Source organism: Diplotaxodon limnothrissa, linkage group LG6 (genome assembly GCF_057381915.1).
Source record: "Diplotaxodon limnothrissa isolate DT_005_m linkage group LG6, D_limnothrissa_male_GT1.1, whole genome shotgun sequence".
Lineage (NCBI taxonomy): Eukaryota > Metazoa > Chordata > Actinopteri > Cichliformes > Cichlidae > Diplotaxodon > Diplotaxodon limnothrissa.
This window is the reverse complement of record NC_140601.1, coordinates 15,479,215-15,503,616: the sequence shown is the minus strand read 5'-3', so window position 1 is coordinate 15,503,616 and position 24,402 is coordinate 15,479,215. Positions and strand designations below refer to the sequence as shown.

Here is a 24,402-nt window from a genome sequence, read left to right as displayed (position 1 = left end):
TGAAAGCTGAATTTCCTTTTAAGCCAGAGATGTAGCACTACAACACCTACAAAACATCTCCTGGCAGTTTTTCATTTGGCATGAAAACTCAATTTTATGTGGGATTGGGGTTAGAAAGAGCAGACAGCGTGGTAAAACACACAATGCCATCTCTACAGTTTAAGTAACAGTAAATGGAAACAAATCAAACAAGCTGACCTTTTATTAAAATGTGTCTTAAAAGGCATCAAGACATACAAGAAAACTAAGGCAACTAAAACATTAATATGGACATCATTTTAAAACGTGAAAAACATCTAAATGTTGTCTTTTTTCATTCACAAACATTCACTTCTGAGTGGTTCATGGTGCTGTTTGTGTTTGATGTTTATAGACTGTATAAATGCATACAGCAGCACAAAAGCGTAGTCAGTTACAGTTATTATTTACATGTTTAGCCTGAGCCCTTTTTGGATTGTGGCAGTTTGTTGCTCTAGACTGACTGACCACTGTACTGTAGGAGTGAAACTTGAGCTGTAAATGGGCTCTGCTGCAACACTTTTGTTTCCATGGGCAAGCCTTCATCCTGGTTCATCCTGTGCCCATCTCCCTTTGCCACCTGTGCCCATTCCTAACCACGAGGACCATGTCTCTCTTTGTGTGTGACTTCTTTCCACACTTCCTTTCTCCTGTCTTTCTTCTACTTCCTCTCTCTGTCACTGTCATGCTTTCCCAGACCTATGATGACATAGATTTAGAGAACGAGCCTTGGTATAAGTTCTTTTCCGAGCTGGAGTTTGGGCGGCCGGTAAGTCAGGGCCTAGCTACTCCTTTAAACACAACTCTGTCATAGGCATACACCCACTATCTCCACTCCACCCGGGACTTTTTTTTTTATGTCTGTGCTATTAGACTGGGTGGGGCTAGTTGTTTGGGCATGTGATACTTGTTTGGTGCTTGTTTGGTGCCCCCTTCCTTACCCCCAAAACACCTTTGTGACAAACTGCGGTTTATCTCTCTGCTGCTGGGTTTTTGGTTCTTTGACTAGCAGGCACTAAAATGCTCACACGTGAACCTCGACACTTTTGTTTCAGTTGGTTCATTTCTGCATCTTGTTCAAAAATAAGCAGGAAATGGTTTAAAGGCAGTGGCCTCCAAACGTTTGAGATAACTTGAGGTCATGAACAGTCAAAACATTAATAAAAAAGATGCAGTAGCAGAGATTCGACTGATATTTACTTTTTGCTCTAAACTCTTTCTTAAATAATTTGTGTAATTTTGTTCAGTATCTATCATACAGTTCTTTGCGAAAGTCTTTAGCCACTTCTAAATTCTTCATATTTAGCATCTAAGAAGCCAGACTTTCTTGTAATTTCTTTAGTTCTCTGGGCTTTCTGAAGTTTTTCTTTGGACATTGGCTGCTTTTTCAATCTGCTTTTTCATTCCAGTCATTCTGCCTCACCATTTTCAGAAGAATGTGTTTTTGTTAGCTAAGCCTCACAACGCTGACCTATGAATCATTCAAGCATGAAACAGGCTCCTAAGTCAAGGAATGAATCAGTGTTGTCTCTACACATACAGTGGGGCAAAAAAGTATTTAGTCAGCCACCGATTGTGCAAGTTGCCCCACTTAAAATGATGACAGAGGTCAGTAATTTGCACCAGAGGTACACTTCAACTGTGAGAGACAGAATGTGAAAAAAAAAATCCATGAATCCACATGGTAGGATTTGTAAAGAATTTATTCGTAAATTAGGGTGGAAAATAAGTATTTGGTCACCTCAAACAAGGAAAATCTCTGGCTCTCACAGACCTGTAACGTCTTCTGTAAGAAGCTTTTCTGTCCCCCACTCGTTACCTGTATGAATGGCACCTGTTTGAACTCATCATCTGTATAAAAGACACCTGTCCACAGCCTCAAACAGTCAGACTCCAAACTCCGCCATGGCCAAGACCAAAGAGATGATGAGATGAGATGAGATAGCCTTTATTTGTCAGTTGCAGGTCTTTTGCCCACAACCGAGATGACAGACCTTGCCGACCATACATACAATACAAACATCACATTGGGGAGACAGGTCAGGCCAGGTAGCGAGGAAAAAAAACATTGAAATGTACAACACAAAAGGATAATACAGGAATGCACAGGTATCAACTCACAATAACACAATAAACACAGACAAGCAACATGGGAAAGAGTTCCAGTGTGTACATCTGATCTGGGACCGCTACAATCTTTCGACTGCGCCTCCAGCTGACCCGATGTCCACATCATGGGGGAGGTAAGCGTTGGAGGTGGCGTTGGAGCCGGGGTAGGGAGGGTGTTGCGTCAGTGAGTGCTTATCAGTATCAGTATATGTATGTGTGTGCGTGTCCATAGTTCAGCTGAGACAGTGTCCTTCGCCCTGCCAGAGCTTTCGAAGGACACCAGGAAAAGTATTGTAGACCTGCACCAGACTGGGAAGAGTGAATCTACAATAGGCAAGCAGCTTGGTGTGAAAAAATCAACTGTGGGAGCAATCATCAGAAAATGGAAGACATACAAGACCACTGATAATCTCCCTCGATCTGGGGCTCCACGCAAGATCTCATCCCGTGGGGTCAAAATGATCATGAGAACGGTGAGCAAAGATCCCAGAACCACACGGGGGGACCTGGTGAATGACCTGCAGAGAGCTGGGACCAAAGTAACAAAGGTCACCATCAGTAACACACTACAACGGCAGGGAATCAAATCCCGCAGTGCCAGACGTGTTCCGCTGCTGAAGCCAGTGCATGTCCAGGCCCGTCTGAAGTTTGCCAGAGAGCACATGGATGATACAGCAGAGGATTGGGAGAATGTCATGTGGTCAGATGAAACCAAAGTAGAACTTTTTGGTATAAACTCAACTCATCGTGTTTGGAGGAAGAAGAATACTGAGTTGCATCCCAAGAACACCATACCTACTGTGAAGCATGGGGGTGGAAACATCATGCTATGGGGCTGTTTTTCTGCCAAGGGGACAGGACGACTGATCCGTGTTAAGGACAGAATGAATGGGGCCATGTATCGTGAGATTTTGAGCCAAAACCTCCTTCCATCAGTGAGAACTTTGAAGATGAAACGAGGCTGGGTCTTCCAACATGACAATGATCCAAAACACACCGCCCGGGCAACAAAGGAGTGGCTCCATAAGAAGCATTTGAAAGTCCTGGAGTGGCCTAGCCAGTCTCCAGACCTCAACCCCATAGAAAATCTGTGGCGGGAGTTGAAAGTCCGTGTTGCTCGGCGACAGCCCCAAAACATCACTGCTCTCGAGAAGATCTGCATGGAGGAATGGTCCAAAATACCAGCTACTGTGTGTGCAAACCTGGTAAAGACCTATAGTAAACGTTTGACCTCTGTTATTGCCAACAAAGGTTATGTTACAAAGTATTGAGTCGTATTTTTGTTATTGACCAAATACTTATTTTCCACCCTAATTTACGAATAAATTCTTTACAAATCCTACCATGTGGATTCATGGATTATTTTTTTTTCACATTCTGTCTCTCACAGTTGAAGTGTACCTCTGGTGCAAATTACTGACCTCTGTCATCATTTTAGGTGGGGGAACTTGCACAATCGGTGGCTGACTAAATACTTTTTTGCCCCACTGTATGACAACTTGGCAAAGAAGCAGTTTTAAATATTACCTTTAGGCACTTTGTTACTAGCAGCCTGTCACAAAAAACACATAATTTGTTCCCATTTCTTTAGCTAAATCCATGAAAATAGTTGACAGGCATAACATACTATTGTTGTAAAACTTGGTGTGCAGTGTGAGTTTTAAAAATTTCTAGGAAACTGGACAAGTTGGGGACAAAATAAGAAATGACCTAAGAAGGCATAAAAAAATGGTTACAGCTAAAAGTCATGTCCTCGAGAAGTAGGAAAAAATCAGTAAAGACCTGACAAGACCTGAGAGATGCAGCTAATCCTTCAGCTGATTGGCAGCAGGCTTTATAATCATGTATCTGAATTTGAAACTTTTTGTTCACAAATTGTAATCAGTATGTACAGAGGAGGTCTAGAGAGAGGTACAACAGTGTCTGCAGCCATCTATAAAACACAGTGGAGGCACTGTCATGGTTTGGGGCATTTCAGCCTGTGGTATTGGGAGAAAGCGTCTGGTGGCTTAATTTTTCAGCATGATAATGACCTCAAAAGCAATGCCAATGCTGTAAAGCATACCTAGGAAGTAAAACACTATCAGTTATGTATTGGCCTTCCCAGAGCCGGGACATTAATATTAATGAAGCCTTGTGGTATCATCTTGACAGAGAACAAAACAAAAGGCAGAAACACTGAAAAAAGAGCTGCAGCCTGGAGAACTATTGCTGAAGTCTACTTAAAGAAATGACAAGAAAGCTGCCTGAGAGAGTTCAGACTGTGGTGAAGAACATAAAGAATAAGAATGGCTCAAGACTTTTGCGTAGTACTGTACATGCCAGTATTTATTTGTCAATCTGCCTTTACATACCCTGTTTATTCATTTGATCCTTGCAGTACTATGAGGGAACTCTCTGCATACTTTGAAGCTAAATGCTTTAGTGCCCTCTGATGGATGTAAGTGGTAATAATGTCATAGTGACTTGAAACAGAGATCGCCTCCAGTCATAAATGTGGGATCAAATTACCCACAACCTGTCTGATTTACAAAGTGTCACATGGACATGCCTCTGTCCATGCCAGCGCATGACATCAGGTGTTGACTTGCTGGGCTTATTCGAAATGTTCAGGTGAAAATTTCACATTCAGATCTAGCATGACTTTCTGTCTTCTCACAGTCATGTTTAGCTGTTTTGTGAGATTTCTACCTGCAATGTTTTCACTGTTTCACATCATTCAATAAGCCCTTAGAGTGTAGACATTTTATCTGACTGATACGGCCACGGTCAGAACCACACACTGTGTTCAGTTTTCGATTGAGGCGATAAGTCACAGCATTTGATTGTGCAAGTCCTTGCACTCTCAAAGAAACACAATGTCGCAGCTTGTGCTTCACTTTGCCTTTTGCTTACAGCTTGTTCTTACACTCTGCATGTGTGTGTGGTAAATAGGCACAGTTGCGTGTGCTGGTGTGGTTTATAGACTGGTGTAGTAGGCCTGCGTTGTTTTAGCCTCGACAATCTGCAGTTTAAGGGAAAAAACTAATAAATAGAATACATTAGAAAGTGTATATCAAAGAACGTGTGTGATGAATAGATATATGTAGGTGTGTGTCAATGTGTTGGTGTAAGTGCACAAGTGTCTGATACAAGCAAATCACATGTGCTGTGGTTGTCTGTGGTTACTCAGATTCTCTAACAGGTGTCACTCTCTCCACATGTTTTTTTTTTTTTTGTTTGTTTCCCCCCCATGATGTCACCACCGCTTCTCCTCCTTCACCTCCTCCATCTTCACCTTCTTATTCCTCCTCCTCTTCTCCTCCCCTTCCTGCTCACTGCTGCTGCTTGGGGCTCAAGCCTCCTAAAAAACGGCTGGATTATAATCCAGACATCTCCGCTCGCCAGCGCATTGAGGTAATCTCACATTCACAAGTGTTCCAGTAGTGTTAATTGTACCATTTCTAACCCGTTACAGCAATCAGGATCTCGATTGCTAAGACATATTTAAGATACGACTGCTAAAAATGAATGTACTGTGAGTTTAAATTAAAATGCTAGCCATTTACTAAAATTTGAGTGGGTTGTTTTGTGAAGGCTGTTGAACATTTGAAGCTTTGAAGTGCTGGTTCACGTCATTCTTTTTTATCAGCCTTTGGTAACATTACAGTATGAGCTCAAAACTTTAGAAAACCAATAGATGCTTCAGACATAAGTGTCCACCCATCATTTTTCTCAATCCAATTCAGTCTAGTTCATGATCATGGGGGTTGGGGACTTGCACCTACCCAAGGGTAATCACACATTTATCCCAGTATAAATGTGATTGCAATCGATGCTGTTGATTTCCCTACTTTTGTCATCAGCGTTGAACACTCTATACCACTAAGACCCATTCCAGCTGATCCATGCCAGTTTTTGCAGGGTAACATTTGCCCCCCTGAGCTGAACCTCCATAACACCCTTCAGTGCATCACCTTTTCCATCATCCTTCAGAGCAGCACGACAGAGACCAGAAATTTGTCTTCGGTATGTGTGCACCAGCAGGGCCTCTTCTTGGTCAGGTGTGCCATGTGGAACCAGCATCCATTGCGCCTTACGCTGGGGGAGTGTTTTGAGTGTGGCACAGCAACAACCGCATGCAGGCTGTGTATTGTAAGCTGCTCTGCCTCAAGTCTTTGTTCCTGCGGGGCTCACTTTTCTCTTTTGTTGTCTGCCCTATTCCAGACATCCCTCCACATCACTCCTGCTGACAAGGCTCCAGAGAGACCTGCAAGGTAACTGCTGCTTCTTTTATTTTCCTCTGCATCACCCTCATCCCCTCTTCCCCCTCCCCCATCCTTTCACCAGCAGCTGTCCGTGTTGTGATTCAGCTCAGTAGAAAAACTAAGGTCTTTCTCATATTGTCGCTCGCACAAACATCTCGTGCGTGTGCAGTAAATGATGACTTGTGAAGTCTTAATTTTGCTTTTGTCACTGATGGTAGGGCGCTTTGCCTCGTTTTTTTTTTTTTTTCATGAGCTGAGCCAGAATAAATGAACCCAGCAAACCTATTGATGCTGCTCTTCACCTCCTGTCCTTCCCTCAACCCCCATTCCTCCCCTCATCCCACTCCCTTTCATCAATGGCCTGCTTATTCAGATGCATTATACTCTGTGAAGAGAGAGGGCAGAGCGGGGATGTGATGAATAGGCCGGGTCATTTATTTAACTGTCCTGAACAGAAAGCCCCCTTGGATTTTTAACATTTAAAACTCAAGTTACTTTATTCCCTTTGTTTTGTTTTTGGATTTAAGTATAATCTGGTACTTTGTATGATGATCTTAGATATACTAGAAATGTATTCAAGGTTTTCATATTGATCATAGTGATTTTAACATTCTCTCAATATATAAAACCTATAAAGTATTCTATGTAAAGTCAAAGGAGCTTGCAAAGAAAAGCGTCTGGACTTCTTTAAGTTGCTTGAAGACGTTTCACTACTCATCCGAGAAGCTTCTTCAGTGGCCTTCTTCGGGCCTTCTTCTTCTTAAAGTCAGCAAAGAGGCACAGAAAAGAAGACCAGACACCAGCGAGGGAGGATAAGAAGGACAGACGCAACAACATTGTCATCCCCTATGTAGCCGGTGTATCAGAAAAACTCAGGAGAGTTTTCTCCAAGCATGACACCCCGGTGCATTTCAGACCCAGTAACACGCTCAGACAAAAACTGGTTCACCCGAAAGACAAAACGCCAAAACACAGACTTAACAATGTGGTGTATGCTGTACAGCGCAGCGAGGAATGCTCAGACCTCTACATTGGAGAGACCAAACAGCCACTTCACAAGCGCATGGCACAACACAGAAGAGCCACCTCCACAGGACAAGACTCAGCAGTCCATCTGCATCTTAAGGATAAAGGACACTCTTTCGAGGATGCCAATGTTCACATTTTGGACAGAGAGGACAGATGGTTTGAAAGAGGAGTGAAAGAAGCCATCTATGTCCACTGTGAGCGACCATCTTTGAACAGAGGCGGGGGTTTACGACACCAACTCTCTGCCATCTATAATCCAGTTTTGAGATCCCTTCCCAGACGCCTTAACGCCCACTCACATCCTGGGCCATCTGACCTCAGGAATTCGCATGATAAGGTGGGGCCAGGTTTCACAATGAACACACCCGAAACTCTGGCTGATTGGGACCCACACCCAGTCTCACACCTTGGCTCAGGCGATTAGAGGATCATCAGGGGGTCCTTTTGTCCCTCTGTGGGGGGTTACTCCCACTAGTTTTATATCTGGGACTCTCCACCATTTGACCTTAGAACTGAAGAAGCTTCTCGGATGAGAGGTGAAACGTCTTCAAGCAACTTAAAGAAGTCCAGACACTTTTCTTTGCAAGCTCCTTTGACTACGATGACCTGGATGACTGAGAACCTTCACAGACATATTCTATGTAAATTTAACATCTCCTTTTGTCAGTAGCATCATTTCTTACAAAAGAGGTTATTTCTTAAAACTACTGGGTTACTTTTAATTTATTTATTTTTTGCCTGTTGTCAATTCAACTACTCATGACTTTGGTAAATAAACAGTGCTCCCACAGGAGATTTATAGTGTCTGTATTCGCCTTCTGCAAACTGGATTCACTGACTGTTTGGCCCATTCTTTATTGTAGTGCTGCCAGTGACTACAGGAAGAGAAGGAAGTCTGAGCCGTCAAGCTCCCAAGTGAATGCTCCATCTCAGAGCCGAGCTGCAACTTCCCCTAAACCAGTGGATGCCTACAGACCCAGCAGCAGCCTAAAGAAACCCGTCATTCGTTCCTCACCATCCTCACCCTCCAGAGCCAAAGGTAGCCACGCTTTCACAGATGCAGCTTCTTTCACTTCTGGGTATTTCATGAAAAGAGATATTTTTTTGTATTTTGCTGTTTGGCAAATCCAGAAGAAAGTTACCATTACTGTTTAGCCACCAAAGGCTCACCCTAGGTCAGGTTGTGTTTGTTTTCCCTTCTTTTCCCAACACATGCATGTGAACTGTGCTTATATGATTTTGTTGGGTTTTTTGCAATATGATGCCTTTCTGGTATAAACCTTAAAGTTCACTGATTGGTGGAAGTCTGAAGGAAAAAAAAAAAGAACATCAAGTCATCTGTTTTTTCCATCCATTCTTCTCTCCTGTTTATTCTCCCTCTCCCCAGCTCTTCTACTGTTTTGCTGGGTATTATTTCTTAACTTGCTTTCCTCCTTCTTCTCTCTCACCACGCTGCTCTCTATTGGACATCTAAAAGGTGGGGACGCATGCAGCATGTATTCAAACAGTTTGACCTCTCCAGGTCCTTATCAGCAGCCCTTTGTTCCCCCAGTCCCATCTGACCCTCTCAATTCAAATGAGGATGGCAGCCAAGATGGCAGCTCTTCCTCCAAACAGTCTGTCTGTTGTAAGAACAGCTGGCAGACAAAACGCCAGAATGCTGAGACGTGGAGCAGTGCAGAGGAAGCGCCAGCTTCTCCTGCCAAGCTAAAGTCACGCAGTTGTGATGACCTACTCAACGATGGGCGTTCTAGCTCGGGTGGACGAAATGCTACCCGCTCAGAGAGTGCTGGGTCACTGGTATGCGATGGAAATCTCTCCACAGTATCATCATCTACTCGTTCATTACCCCGTCTCCATCGACGACGAGCACACGACTCGCCGGGCTTTCTCCAGCTCTATCGAAAGATGCACCAGATCGACAGAGCTCAGCTAATTCCATCTGAAGTCATCCGGTCGGTCCGTGCGCGCATCCTGGATCTAGAGCGTCAGCCTCATCTGCTTCGGCATCGCCTCTCTCCTTGGACACCCTCCTGGGGTGTGGAAGTGCCACGTGATATGGTGCCAAACCGCATTTCTGAATATGAGCGTCTTATTCAGAAATCCAAATCCATGCCTAACTTGGGTGATGGCGAGGTGCCTTCAGGCACCACCACACCAGGTGGCTCATCATCTCGAGCTAGCAGTGGTGGTGGTGTCACACCCAGTTATCCAAAACGCCGTTTTTCAATAGAGTCTTTACTGGAAGAAGACAACAATGGAAACAGTGGAACAGTACCTCAAACCATGGATCACTTACACCGACCTCGTAGCCCCCCTGAGGGACAGCCTCGTGTTGGACCAGACCCCGGGCGTGGACGGTCCTTCCCCGCTCCTCCTGTTCTCCAAGGCCCCCAAGCCAACCCAGACTATTCTGACAGTGAACAAGACGCTGTTGCCTCTGACCTCAGTGACTTCATTCAGGTTGAAGGCTCGTCATTTTGCAGTGAGAGTGACTTTGACCATTGCTCACTAACCTCCTCTGAGAGCCTATACGGCTCTTCCACCCTCCACCACCATCACCACCACCTCCGTCACCACCACCACCATCACCACCATCATCCTGGTCACCAGAGTCTTGGTCAGAGCCAAGGCTACCAACACCGCCATCTCATCAGCACCTGCAAAGGCCGCTGCCCGGCTTCATATACCCGTTTCACAACCATGATACGTCATGAGCGGGAACGCGCGCGACAGGAGCACCAGAGACCTTCACAGCAGACCCGCAGCAGCCATTCCCAAAACCAGAGCTCACAATCCCAGCAATCAATGTCCAAGCTGGCCTTCCTGGTCAGTCCAGTGCCTTTCCGCAGGAAAAAGGGCTCACCACCTACCTCTAGAAGATGCAGTGGGGGCGGAGGTCGAGGTAGCAGACCCAAGTCTAAACAGGCAATTTACGAAGCGCTAGATGCAGCTTTGAGAGACATATATGAGCACATTCAAGCAGAGAGAGGCCACAGAAACCCTCGGGCACCTGATGATAGCATCCTGAGAAGAATCTTGGCAGAACTGCTGCCAAATGTGCCAGAACGCAGCTCCTCGTTGCGGGGAAGGAGGGGGTGTTGGCACGGCGGTCACTCCTCTGCATCGTTGTACCCAGACAGTAGCCCCACTGGGTATGCCTCATATAGAGGAGAGCCCTCAACACCACGGTTACAGTCACCACGGATACAGTCACCAATCAGTGCCTGTTATGGACGACAGTTGGAGACCTCAAACAACAATGATTATGGAGAGGAGCAGGGCAATGGAAATGGTCTCTGTTACTCAGGTGGAAATAACACACATGTAACACCTCAGATACACACTACACTTAGCAGTCACTTAACATGAGTGTGTTTCACAACAAATACATGCATGCATACAAGCATAAATACACGAAGGCACATATACATCCACTTACATTTATCTCAGTGTCTCTTTCAGTTTTGTCTGCACTCGTTGCCCAGTTCTCCTCATTGATCTGCCGACACTTCCATTACCATGCTTTTCTGTTTAATTGTATGGCATTGATTAAGACCCATTTACTGTAAATTCTCGAGACAAATCTGGCTATTTGTTTATTTTGTTAAGTTAATGTGAGTGAAGCTTCCTGCTATTTTTTTAGTAAAATAAGAGGACAGTGCTTCTGCTTTAATTTGAAACACTGCACAGAATGTGGAGTTTTATTGGCAGATCCTCAATGAACAGATGAAGAAAACAGTGGAGAAGCTGAACTATTACAGTGAAATAGTACAAAAGTACAGTGAGGGATACAAATAACATGGTCCAAGTATAATAAGTCTGTTTTAGCACTGATGAAAAGGGTTTGAAACAGGAGAGGGATTGTTTCAAATGCTGGCTTTGTTTTCTGCAATTTTGGAAGACAGATATTTGAGAATTTACAGTATATTGCTCTGTAATCCTGTCTCAAAGATGTAATATTTCTTTACACCTTACTTTTAGGCTCCTAATGAACGAGTCATTAACTGGATTTTGGAGTTTGGCTATACAAAGAATTGAATTCTCTCACCAGAAGCCGAGGTTTACGTGTAGACTTGAATTTATAGTTGGGTTTAGGCAGTGTCTAAACCTCAAATCACAAAACAGAACAGGATGTGTAGTTACTTCAGGTGGATATTGATCAAACACTTTTGTTTTAAATGTGTTGTCAGTGAATGTGTTCAAAAAATCTACTTTCATGTTCAGAGTAAGAAATAATAATCTGGTTACAGTTTCCTTCAAACCGTATTTGTTATTTCAGTTTATTTGTAAAGAAATATAACTTCTAAGAGACAAGGTTGATGTTTGGGGTAAATTGTTGTGAATGTTCCTTTTTTTTTTTTTTAATGCATTTTGTTTTTCTTGTATCATTTGTCTGTTTCAAACATTTATTTATAGTTATCGCATTATTACCAGGTCATTTTCTTTCCCGTAATCCTTTTGATCCTACGTTTTTGTTGTTTGCCATATTTTTTTGCTCTGTATTCCCCGTGTTTCATTTTGTTTTCCGGGTATTTTGTAGCATCGCATGTGTCTATTTGTGCTGTTGTCCAATCACCTTGTTTTCTCCAATGAAAAACAAATAAAACACACCTGTTTATGACCCAAGCTTCCATTCCCTCATTTACCTGTTTGAGTGGCATCATCACTGTTTCCCAGATCACACTTTGTATTGTAGGTGATGTGGCATGTTCGCTTAGTAACTCCTGTGAACCTTTTCATGTGTCTCTGCTAATCACAGACCAGGACATCTCCAGGAGTTCCACACTGGATGGACGCCACACACCCCAGAACAGAAGACCCACTCCTGACAGAGAGGTACAACATTGGAACTGGTGGTGCACTTAACACATTTATACACGGTGCATTTCTCTCAAATAACATGTAATCAATGTGCTCAAAAGGGTAACGTCTTTGTCTTTAATTTCCCAGTTCTGTAGCACATTGATATTTATATTTATTCTTAAAAATTCAAAATAATTATGTTACATACGTGTTTCATATACCTGGTAATGCTTGTGGGCTTTCTTTCTCTCACTCCACTCTTTTAGGTCTCCCATAAACAGATGACACAACTTATTCTGTTCTCTCTCCTCCATCAGAAACAACCTGCAAGAGCCATTTATGATTTTAAGGCACAAACGAGCAAGTGAGTACAACAAGCTTAGAGTGCACGCGTGAGAGAGCCGAGTCTAAGAACGCAGACATCTAACTGCACGTCAGCAAACTCAATGTCCTTTATTTACATTTTGTAGTTGTAATATTGCTTTCATGTATACCAGTATAACACCTTACCACCATAATCTGATGGGGTTTTTTTTTCTTTTAGATGTATGCATGAATAAAGCTGCTTTCTGCATTGCTGTCTCTTATTATTTTGCTCTTATTACTTATATTATTTTGCTTTCCTGGCTGACATTTTGTCACCGATGCTCGTGCTGCAGAAGTCACCGTGTCTTGTTCAGCTGCTATGTTATGTCCATGCAGTGGATGAAAGATGCATGCAGAGGCCCTTCACTCATAAAACTGTGTTACAGGGAGCTGACATTTAAAAAGGGTGATGCAGTGAACATCATCAGGCAGATAGATAACAACTGGTATGAAGGAGAACACCGTGGGCGAGTGGGAATATTTCCTATAGCATATGTAGAGGTAAGTCGGCTGCTGATTTCTGGTCTGAATATGGCTTGGTTGTATTTGAATATGCATCTCCTCCAACATGACACGCATACAGGTTTACACCATTTTTCACACATTTACAGAAGATGCCGTCTTCAGAGAAGCAGCAGCCAATCCGTCCTCCTCCTCCAGTACATGTCAGAGAGATTGGAGAGGCAGTGGCCCGCTACAACTTTAACGCTGATACTAACGTGGAGTTGTCACTGAGAAAGGTATTTCAACTTAAAGCATGTTTATAATGTTTTTGTCATTGATTTAAATATTTGAAGTGCTGGCTTTTGCAGTTATATCTAAAGGTAAAGATGTTACTAAATTGTAGTAAAAAAAAATGCAGTCCTCTGAAGAACTAAATTCCCGGTATTCTCTGTTCCATAGGAAGGAACTTCTAATCAAATGCAGTTTGATAAAGCAGACATATTGTATAAATTCCTCTATTCATATCAGATTTGAGGCCTAAAGCTAGGCCAAAACTGAGCCATGCAACAGGACAATGATCTCAAGCACAGCAGCAAATTTATAACATAAAGGCTGAAAAAGAAAAGAATCGATGTGTTACAATGATTGAGTCAAAAGCAAGAAAGTGCATAATGATATGCGCATAAATTGATGACAAAGAACTGAAGCAACGCCGTTAAGAAGAGTGGGACAAAATGATGTAAAATGACATGGGGAAAAAAGCCACATTGTGGTTTAAGTAAGTGTGAGAGGACCTGCTGTGGGGTCCTGTTCATTCCACCGTTCCTGATTTGCAGCTAAGTGCCTTGTTTGTGTGTTGTTGGTGTGTCTGATGTGTGCAGGGTGAGAGAGTGATTGTGATAAGGCAGGTGGATCAGAATTGGTATGAGGGGAAAATCCCAGACACAACCAAACAGGGGATCTTTCCTGTGTCCTACGTTGACCTTGTCAAGCGATCTCCATCCAAAAGCTCCGCCCATCACATAGATCCACATGGTTACCCCAGCAACAGGACACCAAGCTCCACACCCGTCAAGGTAAGAGAGTCTAGAGCCTGCTTACTCGTCAAGCCACAAAAAACAATAGAGCAACTTCAGATCAGATTTGTGCCTTGAAGATATTGATTAAGTTATACTTGAACTTGGCTTTTATTATTTATTTTATCAAAGTTATAAGTAATCAGAGCCTAATTATTGTTAAATTACATTGTTACTGTTTAAAATCACGTGTTTGTGTGATGGTCTCTTTATTTCCTGTTTTATGCAGTTTTCCTCACAGTTGTATGGGATGTATGTATAGTCAAAGTTTATTACAGAGGACACTGTTTATTTTCAAATGCGCTCTATAAATAAACTTTACTTGACTGTACGACAGTGCAATAATGTAAATAATGCATCTCTTTCAGGGGCTTCATAAATTCATTAAGATGTGATTTTGGGGGGTATTTCTTCATCTTAAAAAAAGCTGTTGGTTATCAACTTGCACCCCAAATAAAAAGAAAATAAAGATCCAAAACTTCCCTCTGGTGTAACGGTAGTCTAGTAATTAGTGAATACTTTAACTATAGTAAGTCTTCTGTTCTACCTTGAAGAGTCAAAACGTACATAAAAACACACAGCACGTCTCTGTTCTAGTTTCATAAATCACCCACTGTTCCTTCTTTTTTTGCTTTATTTTCATGGAGCCTTTCTATCATCCACCTCCACCACCCACCACCCACAAACCCCCCTCCCCTCACCCCTCTTTGAGAAGCCTTGACCTGCAAGCCATCACCACCGAGTGGCTGTCCCTCACAGTGGAGCCGTCAGCATCCACTCAAGCTCGCTCCCTCACGAACACCCCTCTGCCGCCCACACCGCCTCCTCTCCCCTCTGACCTTGCATCTCTCCTAAAGGCTCAAGAGCCCAAAGCACTCTCATCTGCACAGCCACAAAAAAGTTTCACCTTGTCATCCCTAGCAACCACAGCCTGCAAAGAATTTTCCAGAACGCCCACTTTTAAAGACGCAAACCTCAGTTTAGGTCACACCACAGCTGTCTCACCCATCTCCCCCCCTACTCCTCCTCCTCCAGACCCCCATTTCTCATTAACCTCTCCACTGCCTGACTCTTCATTTCAATATAACTGTGGCAGAGGACTGCATATCACTGAGGAAGACTCAAACTTAGGAATTACTACGCCTGAGGTTTTATCAGAGCCGATAAAATCAGCCACACCTCCTGCACAAGAGCACAAATCCACAGTACGAGTAAACAAAAGCAGGGAAACCCCGGACACTAAACTGCAAGTCAAAGACCCTTATGATGAGCTGTTGTGCATGTTTTTGGATGGTTCCAGCAGCACAGATGATGGTGATGTTTTGAGATCATCTCCAGTAGATTCTTCAGCAGCTAAGCTGACCAAAACGTCCCAAAGCAGGCTCTTCCCATTAAAAGCGGAAGAATCCCATCAGTCGGACGTAAAGCCCCCAGCGGTCACTCCTGCAAGCAACTCAACAGGCAGCTTTCAGTTAGCAGTGCAGCTTCACAAGCCTGTAACAATGGAGCCCCTATGTGTTTCGTGGGGAGAGCAGTCAAAAAATGTGAATGGGCAACGTTTTGACTCACATAGACCACCGTCAGTACAAGCAAAGGAATACACTGAGTTGTTCATTGAAGAAGACGATGAAGCTAGAAGTGAGAAAGAGCAGGATGTTAGAGTTTTAAATCAGATGCACAGCCCACAGGTACAGCATGGTGTGCACTACATCTGTTGAGTTTGGAAATGCTATAGGGCCTTAGAAGGGACATTGAGGAATTAAGTTAATATACTGTATGATGTCATTCCCCGCCAAAATTAGCAAGTGTGTCCCATCGTCCTTTTTTTATGTTTTGTTTTGTTTTCTCCCATCTCCTGCTGCGCGACTGCAAAATGCTGAGGCGCATAGTGCGTATAAGTCGCTAGCACTATGCTGACTGCAGAGCTCCAAACCTCTTCTGGCATTAACATCAGCATAGAAACTGTTCACCAGGAGCTTCTTGGCATTGGTTTCCATGGCCGAGCAGCTCCTGTAGGTGCAGTACACCCAGGGTTGTTGTTTTTTTTGTTTGTTTGTTTGTTTTTTTGGGGTGGGGGGGTGTATTTAGTGTTCAAGAGGCACTTGAGTTCTCTTTCCAGTTTTTTTAAAAATTGTGTTATTTTTGGCATCTGATTTAAAAAATAATACATTATTTTTATTATTGTTATCTAGTCTAGTCTAGGGCGCATTATAGACTTGTGTTCTTATTTCCATTCAACACTGATCACAAGATTTTTTGGAAACATCTCATACTCAGTGGAAACTAGTGGATATATTTTTGTTAATTAGGATACTTATCACAAGATTGTTTTTTTTTTTTTTGTTTTTTATATATATATATATATATATATATATATATATATATATATATATATAAATATTAATTATACTTTCCTCCATGTCCCGTCTGGGGTTTAGTAAATCACAAACAGAACAGCTCATCCCGTGATTACACTTGAGTATTCACATGTGTGTCTTTACCCCGTAGGCTGAAGTGTCTCCATCTACTCAGTTTCCCCACAATGGTCCCTCCTCCCCCTCCACACCACCCCCTGTGACCTCCCTGCTTTCCACTTCTTTTTCCTCTGCTTGCCCTTCATCCTCTTTCTCCCACACACAACAGCAGCACAATCGTAGTATCGTCCCTTCCTGTGACCATGCCTCCCCTCGTCCTCCGTCCCTTCCTCAGCTCACAACGTCACTGCTGCCTCCAATTTCTCCATCTGTCTCACCACCTCCCCTCCACTTCCCTCCAGACGATCCCTCTCAGCGGTCTGTCTCTCACCCCTCAAGCTCTCCTTTTCTTTCTAGTCCGGTCACGACATGTCCCATCTCAGAGCCAAATTTTCCCCTTCCTCCCGCTAACATTGCCCCTCCACCCTCCACTCAGCGCTGTCCCCCCACTGCCCCAACTGTACCACATCAAGGACGTAGGTCGCCTAAGGTGAAGGTAAAGCTGGCATGTAACGAGTATGCCGTTGATTTGTGGTGATGAGGATGATAAGAACTCTCATAATAGTGTATTTCTCTAACTACTAAGACGTGAACTGAATTGAGAAGTAACTGATTGGTTATATATATCAAAGATTAATTACAATTTATAATCAGATTTATAGATGCAATGCAAGCAGTACTGTTAGTTTCAGGCACTAATTCTCATTATATTAACATGTAAGTACCCAGCTGATGATTTTAGAGGCAGCAGAATACATGCTTGAATAACTGTTAATAGAGTTGTGAGCTGTAACTGTACTGTGTTGTGATTAGGAGGCTTTTTATTGGCATCAGCATGTTGATGATGTTTTACAGCATGTCTTTAGACTCTCTGTCTGTGTGCAGAGCTCAGAGTCGAGGTTGCTGTTGGTTACTGTTAAAGATTATAGGTGTGTTGCTTCTGGTCTTTCTGCCTGTTAAGCAGGATCCAATTGTTGGTGGTAAACCCCCTCGTAGCCCCATCTTGTCCCGGAGGTCCTATCTGTCACCCGTTAGAGGTCGAAGGGTAGGGGGGCATGTCTTCATTCAACCATGCTCATAGTGCACTCCTGTCTCTGTGCAGGAGGGAGATGTTGGGAATAACCATATCATTCATGACTGATAACGTGCTACAGTATGCTTTTTTTGGTTCATTTCTTTTTGTTCTTTTGTCATATGATGATTTATAATTTCACTTTGTGAGAAGATAAAAATCAAAAGTATCTTAGAGCAAAAAAACTTGCTAAAATCTTTTCTCCTCAAACACTAAACAAAAGCTCCACAAATGGCAAAACACAAATTTGTGTTAATCATTTGTGTTTCTCCCTTTGTCTCTAAAACTCAGCGGTCAGTACAAGATGCACTCCACGGTGGAGGAGACCCGTAAGTAGTATGATTTTAATTTTTTTTTGAATTGCTATTAACATCTTTCTCTGTGCTTTAAAAGGTGTGTGTGTGTGTGTGTGTGTGTGTGTGTGTGTGTGGCATTAACTGTAATCAAAACAACTGCACCCATCCAGTTTAAATTAGCTGTACTTAACTGCAGTGTTGGTCAAGTTACTTGAAAAAAGTAATCAGTAACTAATTACTGATTACTTCGACAAAAAAGTAATCCCGTTACTTTACTGATTACTTATTTTCAAAAGTAATTAATTACTTAGTTACTTAGTTACTCTTTAAAAACCCGATTTACAACCTGAATAGGTGATAAAGCGATAGATCTTTCAGCCCAATTCTACTTTTTCTGCATAATCCATCATACAAAATGTGATCAAATGGAAAAGTCTCTTTTTTAAACTTGTTTTATCAGTTTTAATCTTTTAACTTTATGCATCAAGCAAAAATTAAATTATATGCAACATTCTCTGACTTGAATTAGTTTAACATTTAAACCTATTTTCTGCACATTCCAGCACATAAAATAAAAAATAATTTGTGTTTACACTCACTCTTTCAAATAGATGCAAGTAAAACACAGCAGGAAATAAATAAAGTCAAAGACTCAGCGGTCCTGTTGCTCTATTTTCACCTGTAAAGCAGGAGTGGGTTAGGCGGAGGTTTACCCTGGTGCAGGTGTGCCGCGGTCAGTTGAAGAATCCGCGAGTTTCTCTGTGAGTTTCCCATTACGTCGTAGCTACTCGGTGCTTGCTTGGAAGTTTTGGGGGTTTTTTCGCTGTAAAAAGAATTTTTCTTCCCACGCACGATGGACGCTAATGTTTTTGTCACTTTTTATGGAATCAAACTCAAAGTAAGGTCAGTACTTCCACGCTTTAAACGCTGCACGCTCATACTCTCTCCCACAATCGATATGTGATCCATTGTTGATCTGCACACAGCTGTTGTCACTAACGGCGCACTCGCTTACGTCACTGTCGTGAGACATTCTCGCAAAAAATCACGGTTTTAGTAACGCAGCGTTCCTACGGGAAAGTAACTGTAATCTAATTACCGTTTTTGCAATAGTAATCCCTTACTTTACTCGTTACTTGAAAAAAGTAATCAGATTACGCGTTACTGCCCATCTCTGCTTAATAGTGAAGAAATACTTGCCAAAGAATAAAAATCTAATCTTTTCCAACCCAGGTACCAGGCGCTGTACAACTACATGCCTCGCAATGAGGATGAGCTGGAGCTGCGGGAGGGAGACGTCGTTGATGTGATGGAGAAGTGCGATGATGGCTGGTTTGTTGGTAAGATGAACAGACATCAGCCAACAAAAGTAATAGAGATAGAAATACAAAACGCATTGAGCCAAACACATGATGAACTAAAAGTGAGTTTATCACTATATAAGTGTATAAAGTAGTAGAATTATATTGTTACACTTGCCTGCCTCTTCTATAAATGTATAAAATCCAATCATCCAGTCACATGGCAGCATCTCAATGAATTTAGGCATGTAGTAATGATCAGGAGGACCTGATGAAAATGTACAGGATTTTCCCAAATAACCATCTCTGCAGAACAGCCTGAAAAATAGAAAATGGCCAGACTGTTTCCAACTAATAGGAGGTCAGCAGTAACTAAAATAACCACTCATTATAATCAAGTTATGCAGAAGAGCATCTCTGAATACAAAGAGCAGCAGAAGACCATACAGGGACCCACTCCTGTGAACTAAAAACAGGAAACCGATGCTACCATTTACATGGGCTCAGAAAAATTGGACATCAGAAGATTGAAAAAATGATTTCTGCTGCAGCATGCAGGTTGTTGATGTCATTGTGCCAATGTGGATTGGAATCTCTGAGGAATGTTTCCACAGCACTTTGTTCAATCTGTGGCACAAAGAATTAAGGAAGTACCAGCAAGACGTCGATAATTGTCATAATAAATGAAGCAGAAATGAGCGCACTGACTGAATAAGCAGGAAGAATGCAGAAAATAAATACAGTCAATGTTTAACTTGATAATGACTCCAATAAAGTGCTGAACTACTTTCAGTTAAATTAGGAATTTGATAACTCTGTCCACCACTGTATATATCAAAAAAATCGATATAATTTTATAGATACTCACAAAAATCACAGAATTTACCTCAAGGAACTTTTACACTTTATACAGTGCATTTTGTGCTTTTGTTTGTTATTTTTTCCTGTTGTGTTTGTGCTGGTTTCTAGCTTTTTAACCATTACTAATGTATGAGTTAAAGGTTTAGTCAGTTACAATGGACCGAATGGACCATGAAATTAATGTGATTTGAGAACACCAACTTTGGACCCCCTCCTTAATTTAATGTCTAAAGTCAGGGTGTAAAGACAAACACGACCTAAAACCTTCTAAAAAATAGAGGAAAACTAAAGCATAAAAATGTAGAAAAACTAGACACACCACTAGATGTCAGTGTGGCTTCAGCACTGACTGGGGGAGAAGACAAAACAACCATATCCCTCACAGCTGAGCACAGATTAAGTGTCATTTCTTTGTTTTTCAAAAATGAAACCTGCTTAAATGTTGGTGTAGTTCTGAATCTCCACAGTTGGCAGATTTCTAGACTACAGCTGACATTTGTGCCATAGTCGTGTTTCAGCCCTGACAGTTTCCTTTCATTGTTCTGTGTTTGTGAAGGGACCTCTCGAAGGAGCAAGTTGTTTGGAACCTTCCCAGGAAACTACGTGAAGCAGCTATAATGATTCCAAACTCCCGCTGACCCCACCCCTTTCTATGACCCGTTCATCGCCCTCTTCAGCACAGCACCCGCAGGACATCAACAAAGACCTGCAGCACACGTTTGTGTTTGCGTGTATGTGTGTGGCTTGTCAGCTTCACACAGACAAAATACTTAGCTCTAACTAGCCATCTTTAATGGAAGACTTCTATAAAGTAATAACGCATTTTTTAAACTTATCTTTTTACCCTTATTTTTCTATTATGGAGAACCGAAGATTTGTGCTGCACCCAGTGACCTTTGACTTTTGACAATAACGGAAGTATATCTGCAGTGATGCTTTCCTTTCTTTTTCAGTTGTTTAAGGACATTAAGATCACCAAGAATACCTTTTTTTTCTCCAGTAACTCAAAATTTAAATCACTTATAGTTAACTTCAGTGTTTATTTACAGATGTCTCCACAAAGATTTAGTGCAGAGAGTGTTAAAGGAAAGCAGTATTGTGTCAGAGGCCAGATGTGTTTTGGCAAATTAGGAGCCAACGTGTTGCATCATCATGCCAGGTAAAAGGATGGTTCAGCAAATGTTTTTTTGTTTTACTTTGGGGGATATTATTTAATAAAATGAACAATAAGTTTAAATACTGCAGACGTGAAGAAAAACACTATCACAGACTTAGCTCCAGATTAGTAAACACGTTGTTGCTGTTCAGTTATTTTCACGTTAGAATTGAAGCACTTTTACTGAACTTGATCACAAACAATCTCTTTGGTTTCTTTTTTTAACCTCACTTCAGATTTTACACAGCAGAGGTCATTTTGACTGCGCCTGGCTTCGGGGGAGAGGAGTGTGTTGAAAGTGTATGCAGAAAGGTTACTGACCTTTTTTAGGTATTATATTTATTAGAAGACGAAGGCTGGTCTCACTGTGTTATACGATGATTTTTAGAAAGAATGGAGCACCACATTGTTTTTTTTGGGATTTTTTTTAAGCATATTTTAACAGTACCTAACTTACATTTGAATGATTGTTATTTTATGGTCATCATTATTCAAAGTCCAGGTTCTGAGTGATTACAGAAAAACAAAAACACAATGGTTAATGGGCTAAAAAGAACTTACTGTTGTTTTATGATGAATTTATTTAAGTCAGATACAGGACGGGAATTTTGAAAACCTTTGGAAATCACAGAACTGCTGTTGGATCTTTTATAGCTGTTGTCAGAGTGAGTGGGTAGTGTGTCATTACTCATGTTTGTACTGTTGTGAAATGATTGGCAATTTCCATCTTAGCGTGTCGTTCTCAGTAACTGATCTCTGTTTTGTTTTCTTCACAAAGAATGGACACTGACAACAAAACGATGTAAAAGCACCTTAAAATATTTTATCATTCACTGTCCTTCACGTCACTCTCTGTCATTCACCATTTCAGCCGGCGTGAGTTCACTGTGTGCGAGTGTGAGCGTGTCGTGTTTTTGTAAGCCTTTTTTTGTTTTTGTATGTGAGCTGTAAAATGGCCAACATCCACTTGCTTTATAAAGTCGGCTTTTTCTCATCCACCATCACGTTTGGTTTCCTCTTTCTTTCCATTTCGCATCATCAGTGGTGCTAACCCGCATTCTTCTGAGAACGTCTCGTGTAGCCGGGCTCGTAGGATTTTCTTTGCTCCAGTTCGTCGTTTTTACGTTGGTGGGGTATTTAAAGTGAATTTACTGTAGGTAGACCGAGTAGAGTTGGTGATCGCTGCCTTAAATCCAGCTCACTAATTTAATAGCCATGTATATGTAAACCTGTGATGCAAAAACAAAAAGAATAATTTATGCATATGTAGTTTAGAAAGTGTATGAAAGTGTGCAGAGAACATACAAAGTGTTCAGTGTTTAAACGTTAGGCCCTCTGCCTGCCTTTGATACGAGCGTAAGAACAAATTCGAAGCAAGGAGATGAATTTGATTGCTGATATGTTTATACGTGTATGAAGGTGTAAATCTTATGTTATTCATGTTATTATTGAACTCAATGCACACTCTTGGACCTGAGTATTTCTTGTAGGACTTGTTGGATGATTTTAAGGGGCTGTATTGCTAATAAAATCCAGCTGGTAGATCAAATATTCCAACAATTTTTTTTCTTTCAGCTCAACAGAAAAAGATTATGTCATCCACCTGAAATGAAAATCTCAGGTGCCATAGGCAGAAATCTAGAAATCCCTGGCATAAATCCTCTCCTACCAGAAGGTCACAGGACACACGCGTGAATTAATGTTCACTTTTGACGTCAAGCAGAATTTAAAAACTGCAAAGCGGTTTGCATCGGTATTGGACTGAACAGAGTGAAAAGTTCTGGGTATACAACCTACACAGATGTTCTTAGGTGCTCACATTAAGCATAGGTTGAAAGCTGATTGATAGAAATGTGGGCTGGAATACGAAAGCGAGTAACGTCAGAATTCAGCATGAAGGGTTTTTCCCCCTTCATTAAAACGTAAAACATCAAAAGAGCAGCACGAAAAGCAAAGGAAGCACCTGCAGAGAACAACCGTTTAAACCGTTTTTAACACTTGGTTTCACTTCACTACTAAGAAGGTCTTTGTCTATTATTACTTCAGCCCTATTCTCAGTAGACGCTAAGCTAAAGGACCAACAGACCGATTGTCATGGACACCGCCCCCTGGTGACAGTAAACTGCTACAACGTATACACGACTACTGGAAACTACCAATGTATAACCGGTGAAAAGCCCTGTGGTTGGAGAAATCTTGTGTCGGATGCTTTTTCTTTTGTTTTTTAAACCAGAAAACAGAGCCCAGAGTAGCTGGAGGCGGGTCGCTCCCTCTCAGACTTGAATTATTTTATTGTTGCCTGCCCTAGCTAAGGTAGGACATATAATTTAGATGGACACGAGTACCTACTAATTAGTGCTAGCTGACTAAAAACACAAATTTTGTAGACTGGAACTCAAAGCAGGGCACGTAATTCCATTCCCTGCAACCAGGCAAGTGTTTGTGGTGTCAGTGCCACAAAAAGAATTCAAACATCCATTTCAGTCCAGTTGACTTCAGGTCAGTGTTGGTCAAGTTACTTGAAAAAAGTAATCAGTAACTAATTACTTATTACTTCCTCAAAAAAGTAATCCCGTTACTTTACTGATTACTTATTTTCAAAAGTAATTAATTACTTAGTTACTTTTTAAAAACACGATTTACAACCTGAATAGGTGATAAAGCGATAGATCTTTCAGCCCAATTCTACTTTTTCTACATAATCCATCATACAAAATGTAATCAAATGGAAAAGTCTCTTTTTAAAACTTGTTTTATCAGTTTTAATCTTTTAACTTTATGCATCAAGCAAAAATTTAATTATATGCAACATTCTCTGACTTGAATAAATTAGTTTAACATTTAAACCTATTTTCTGCACATTCCAGCACATAAAATAAAAAAAATTTTGTGTTTACACTCACTCTTTCAAATAGATGCAAGTAAAACACAGCAGAAAATAAATAAAGTCAAAGACTCGGCGGTCCTGTTGCTCTATTTTCACCTGTAAAGCAGGACTGCGGTAGGCGGAGGTTTACCCTGGTGCAGGTGTGCCGCGGTCAGTGGAAGAATCCGCGAGTTTCTCTGTGAGTTTCCCATTACGTCGTAGCTACTCGGTGCTTGCTTGGAAGTTTTGGGGTTTTTTCGCTGTAAAAAGTTTTCTTCCCA

General features: G+C 41.7%; 1 protein-coding gene across 6 annotated transcripts in view; it reads left to right on the top strand.

Annotated features, from left to right (window-relative positions):
• The window catches only part of sorbs2a (sorbin and SH3 domain containing 2a), a 55,330-nt gene extending 32,326 nt beyond the window's left edge, over nt 1-23,004 (top strand). For 2 of the 6 annotated variants that reach the window (XM_085356852.1, XM_085356850.1), the window contains 14 exons: nt 716-787; nt 5,467-5,523; nt 6,334-6,383; nt 8,267-8,442; nt 12,166-12,242; nt 12,476-12,573; nt 12,962-13,076; nt 13,187-13,315; nt 13,901-14,095; nt 14,743-15,783; nt 16,604-17,065; nt 17,933-17,970; nt 19,171-19,277; nt 20,656-23,004. In XM_085356852.1, coding sequence (XP_085212978.1) covers nt 716-787; nt 5,467-5,523; nt 6,334-6,383; nt 8,267-8,442; nt 12,166-12,242; nt 12,476-12,573; nt 12,962-13,076; nt 13,187-13,315; nt 13,901-14,095; nt 14,743-15,783; nt 16,604-17,065; nt 17,933-17,970; nt 19,171-19,277; nt 20,656-20,717 — 2,679 coding nt within the window. In that variant the 3' untranslated portion in view covers nt 20,718-23,004. Of the gene's footprint in view, nt 1-715; nt 788-5,466; nt 5,524-6,333; nt 6,384-8,266; nt 8,443-8,880; nt 10,714-12,165; nt 12,243-12,475; nt 12,574-12,961; nt 13,077-13,186; nt 13,316-13,900; nt 14,096-14,742; nt 15,784-16,603; nt 17,066-17,530; nt 17,615-17,932; nt 17,971-19,170; nt 19,278-20,655 lie in introns of all 6 variants that reach the window. The other 4 variants (XM_085356855.1, XM_085356854.1, XM_085356851.1 and 1 more) reach the window with 4 other exon arrangements.
• Nucleotides 23,005-24,402: the final 1,398 nt, after the last annotated feature.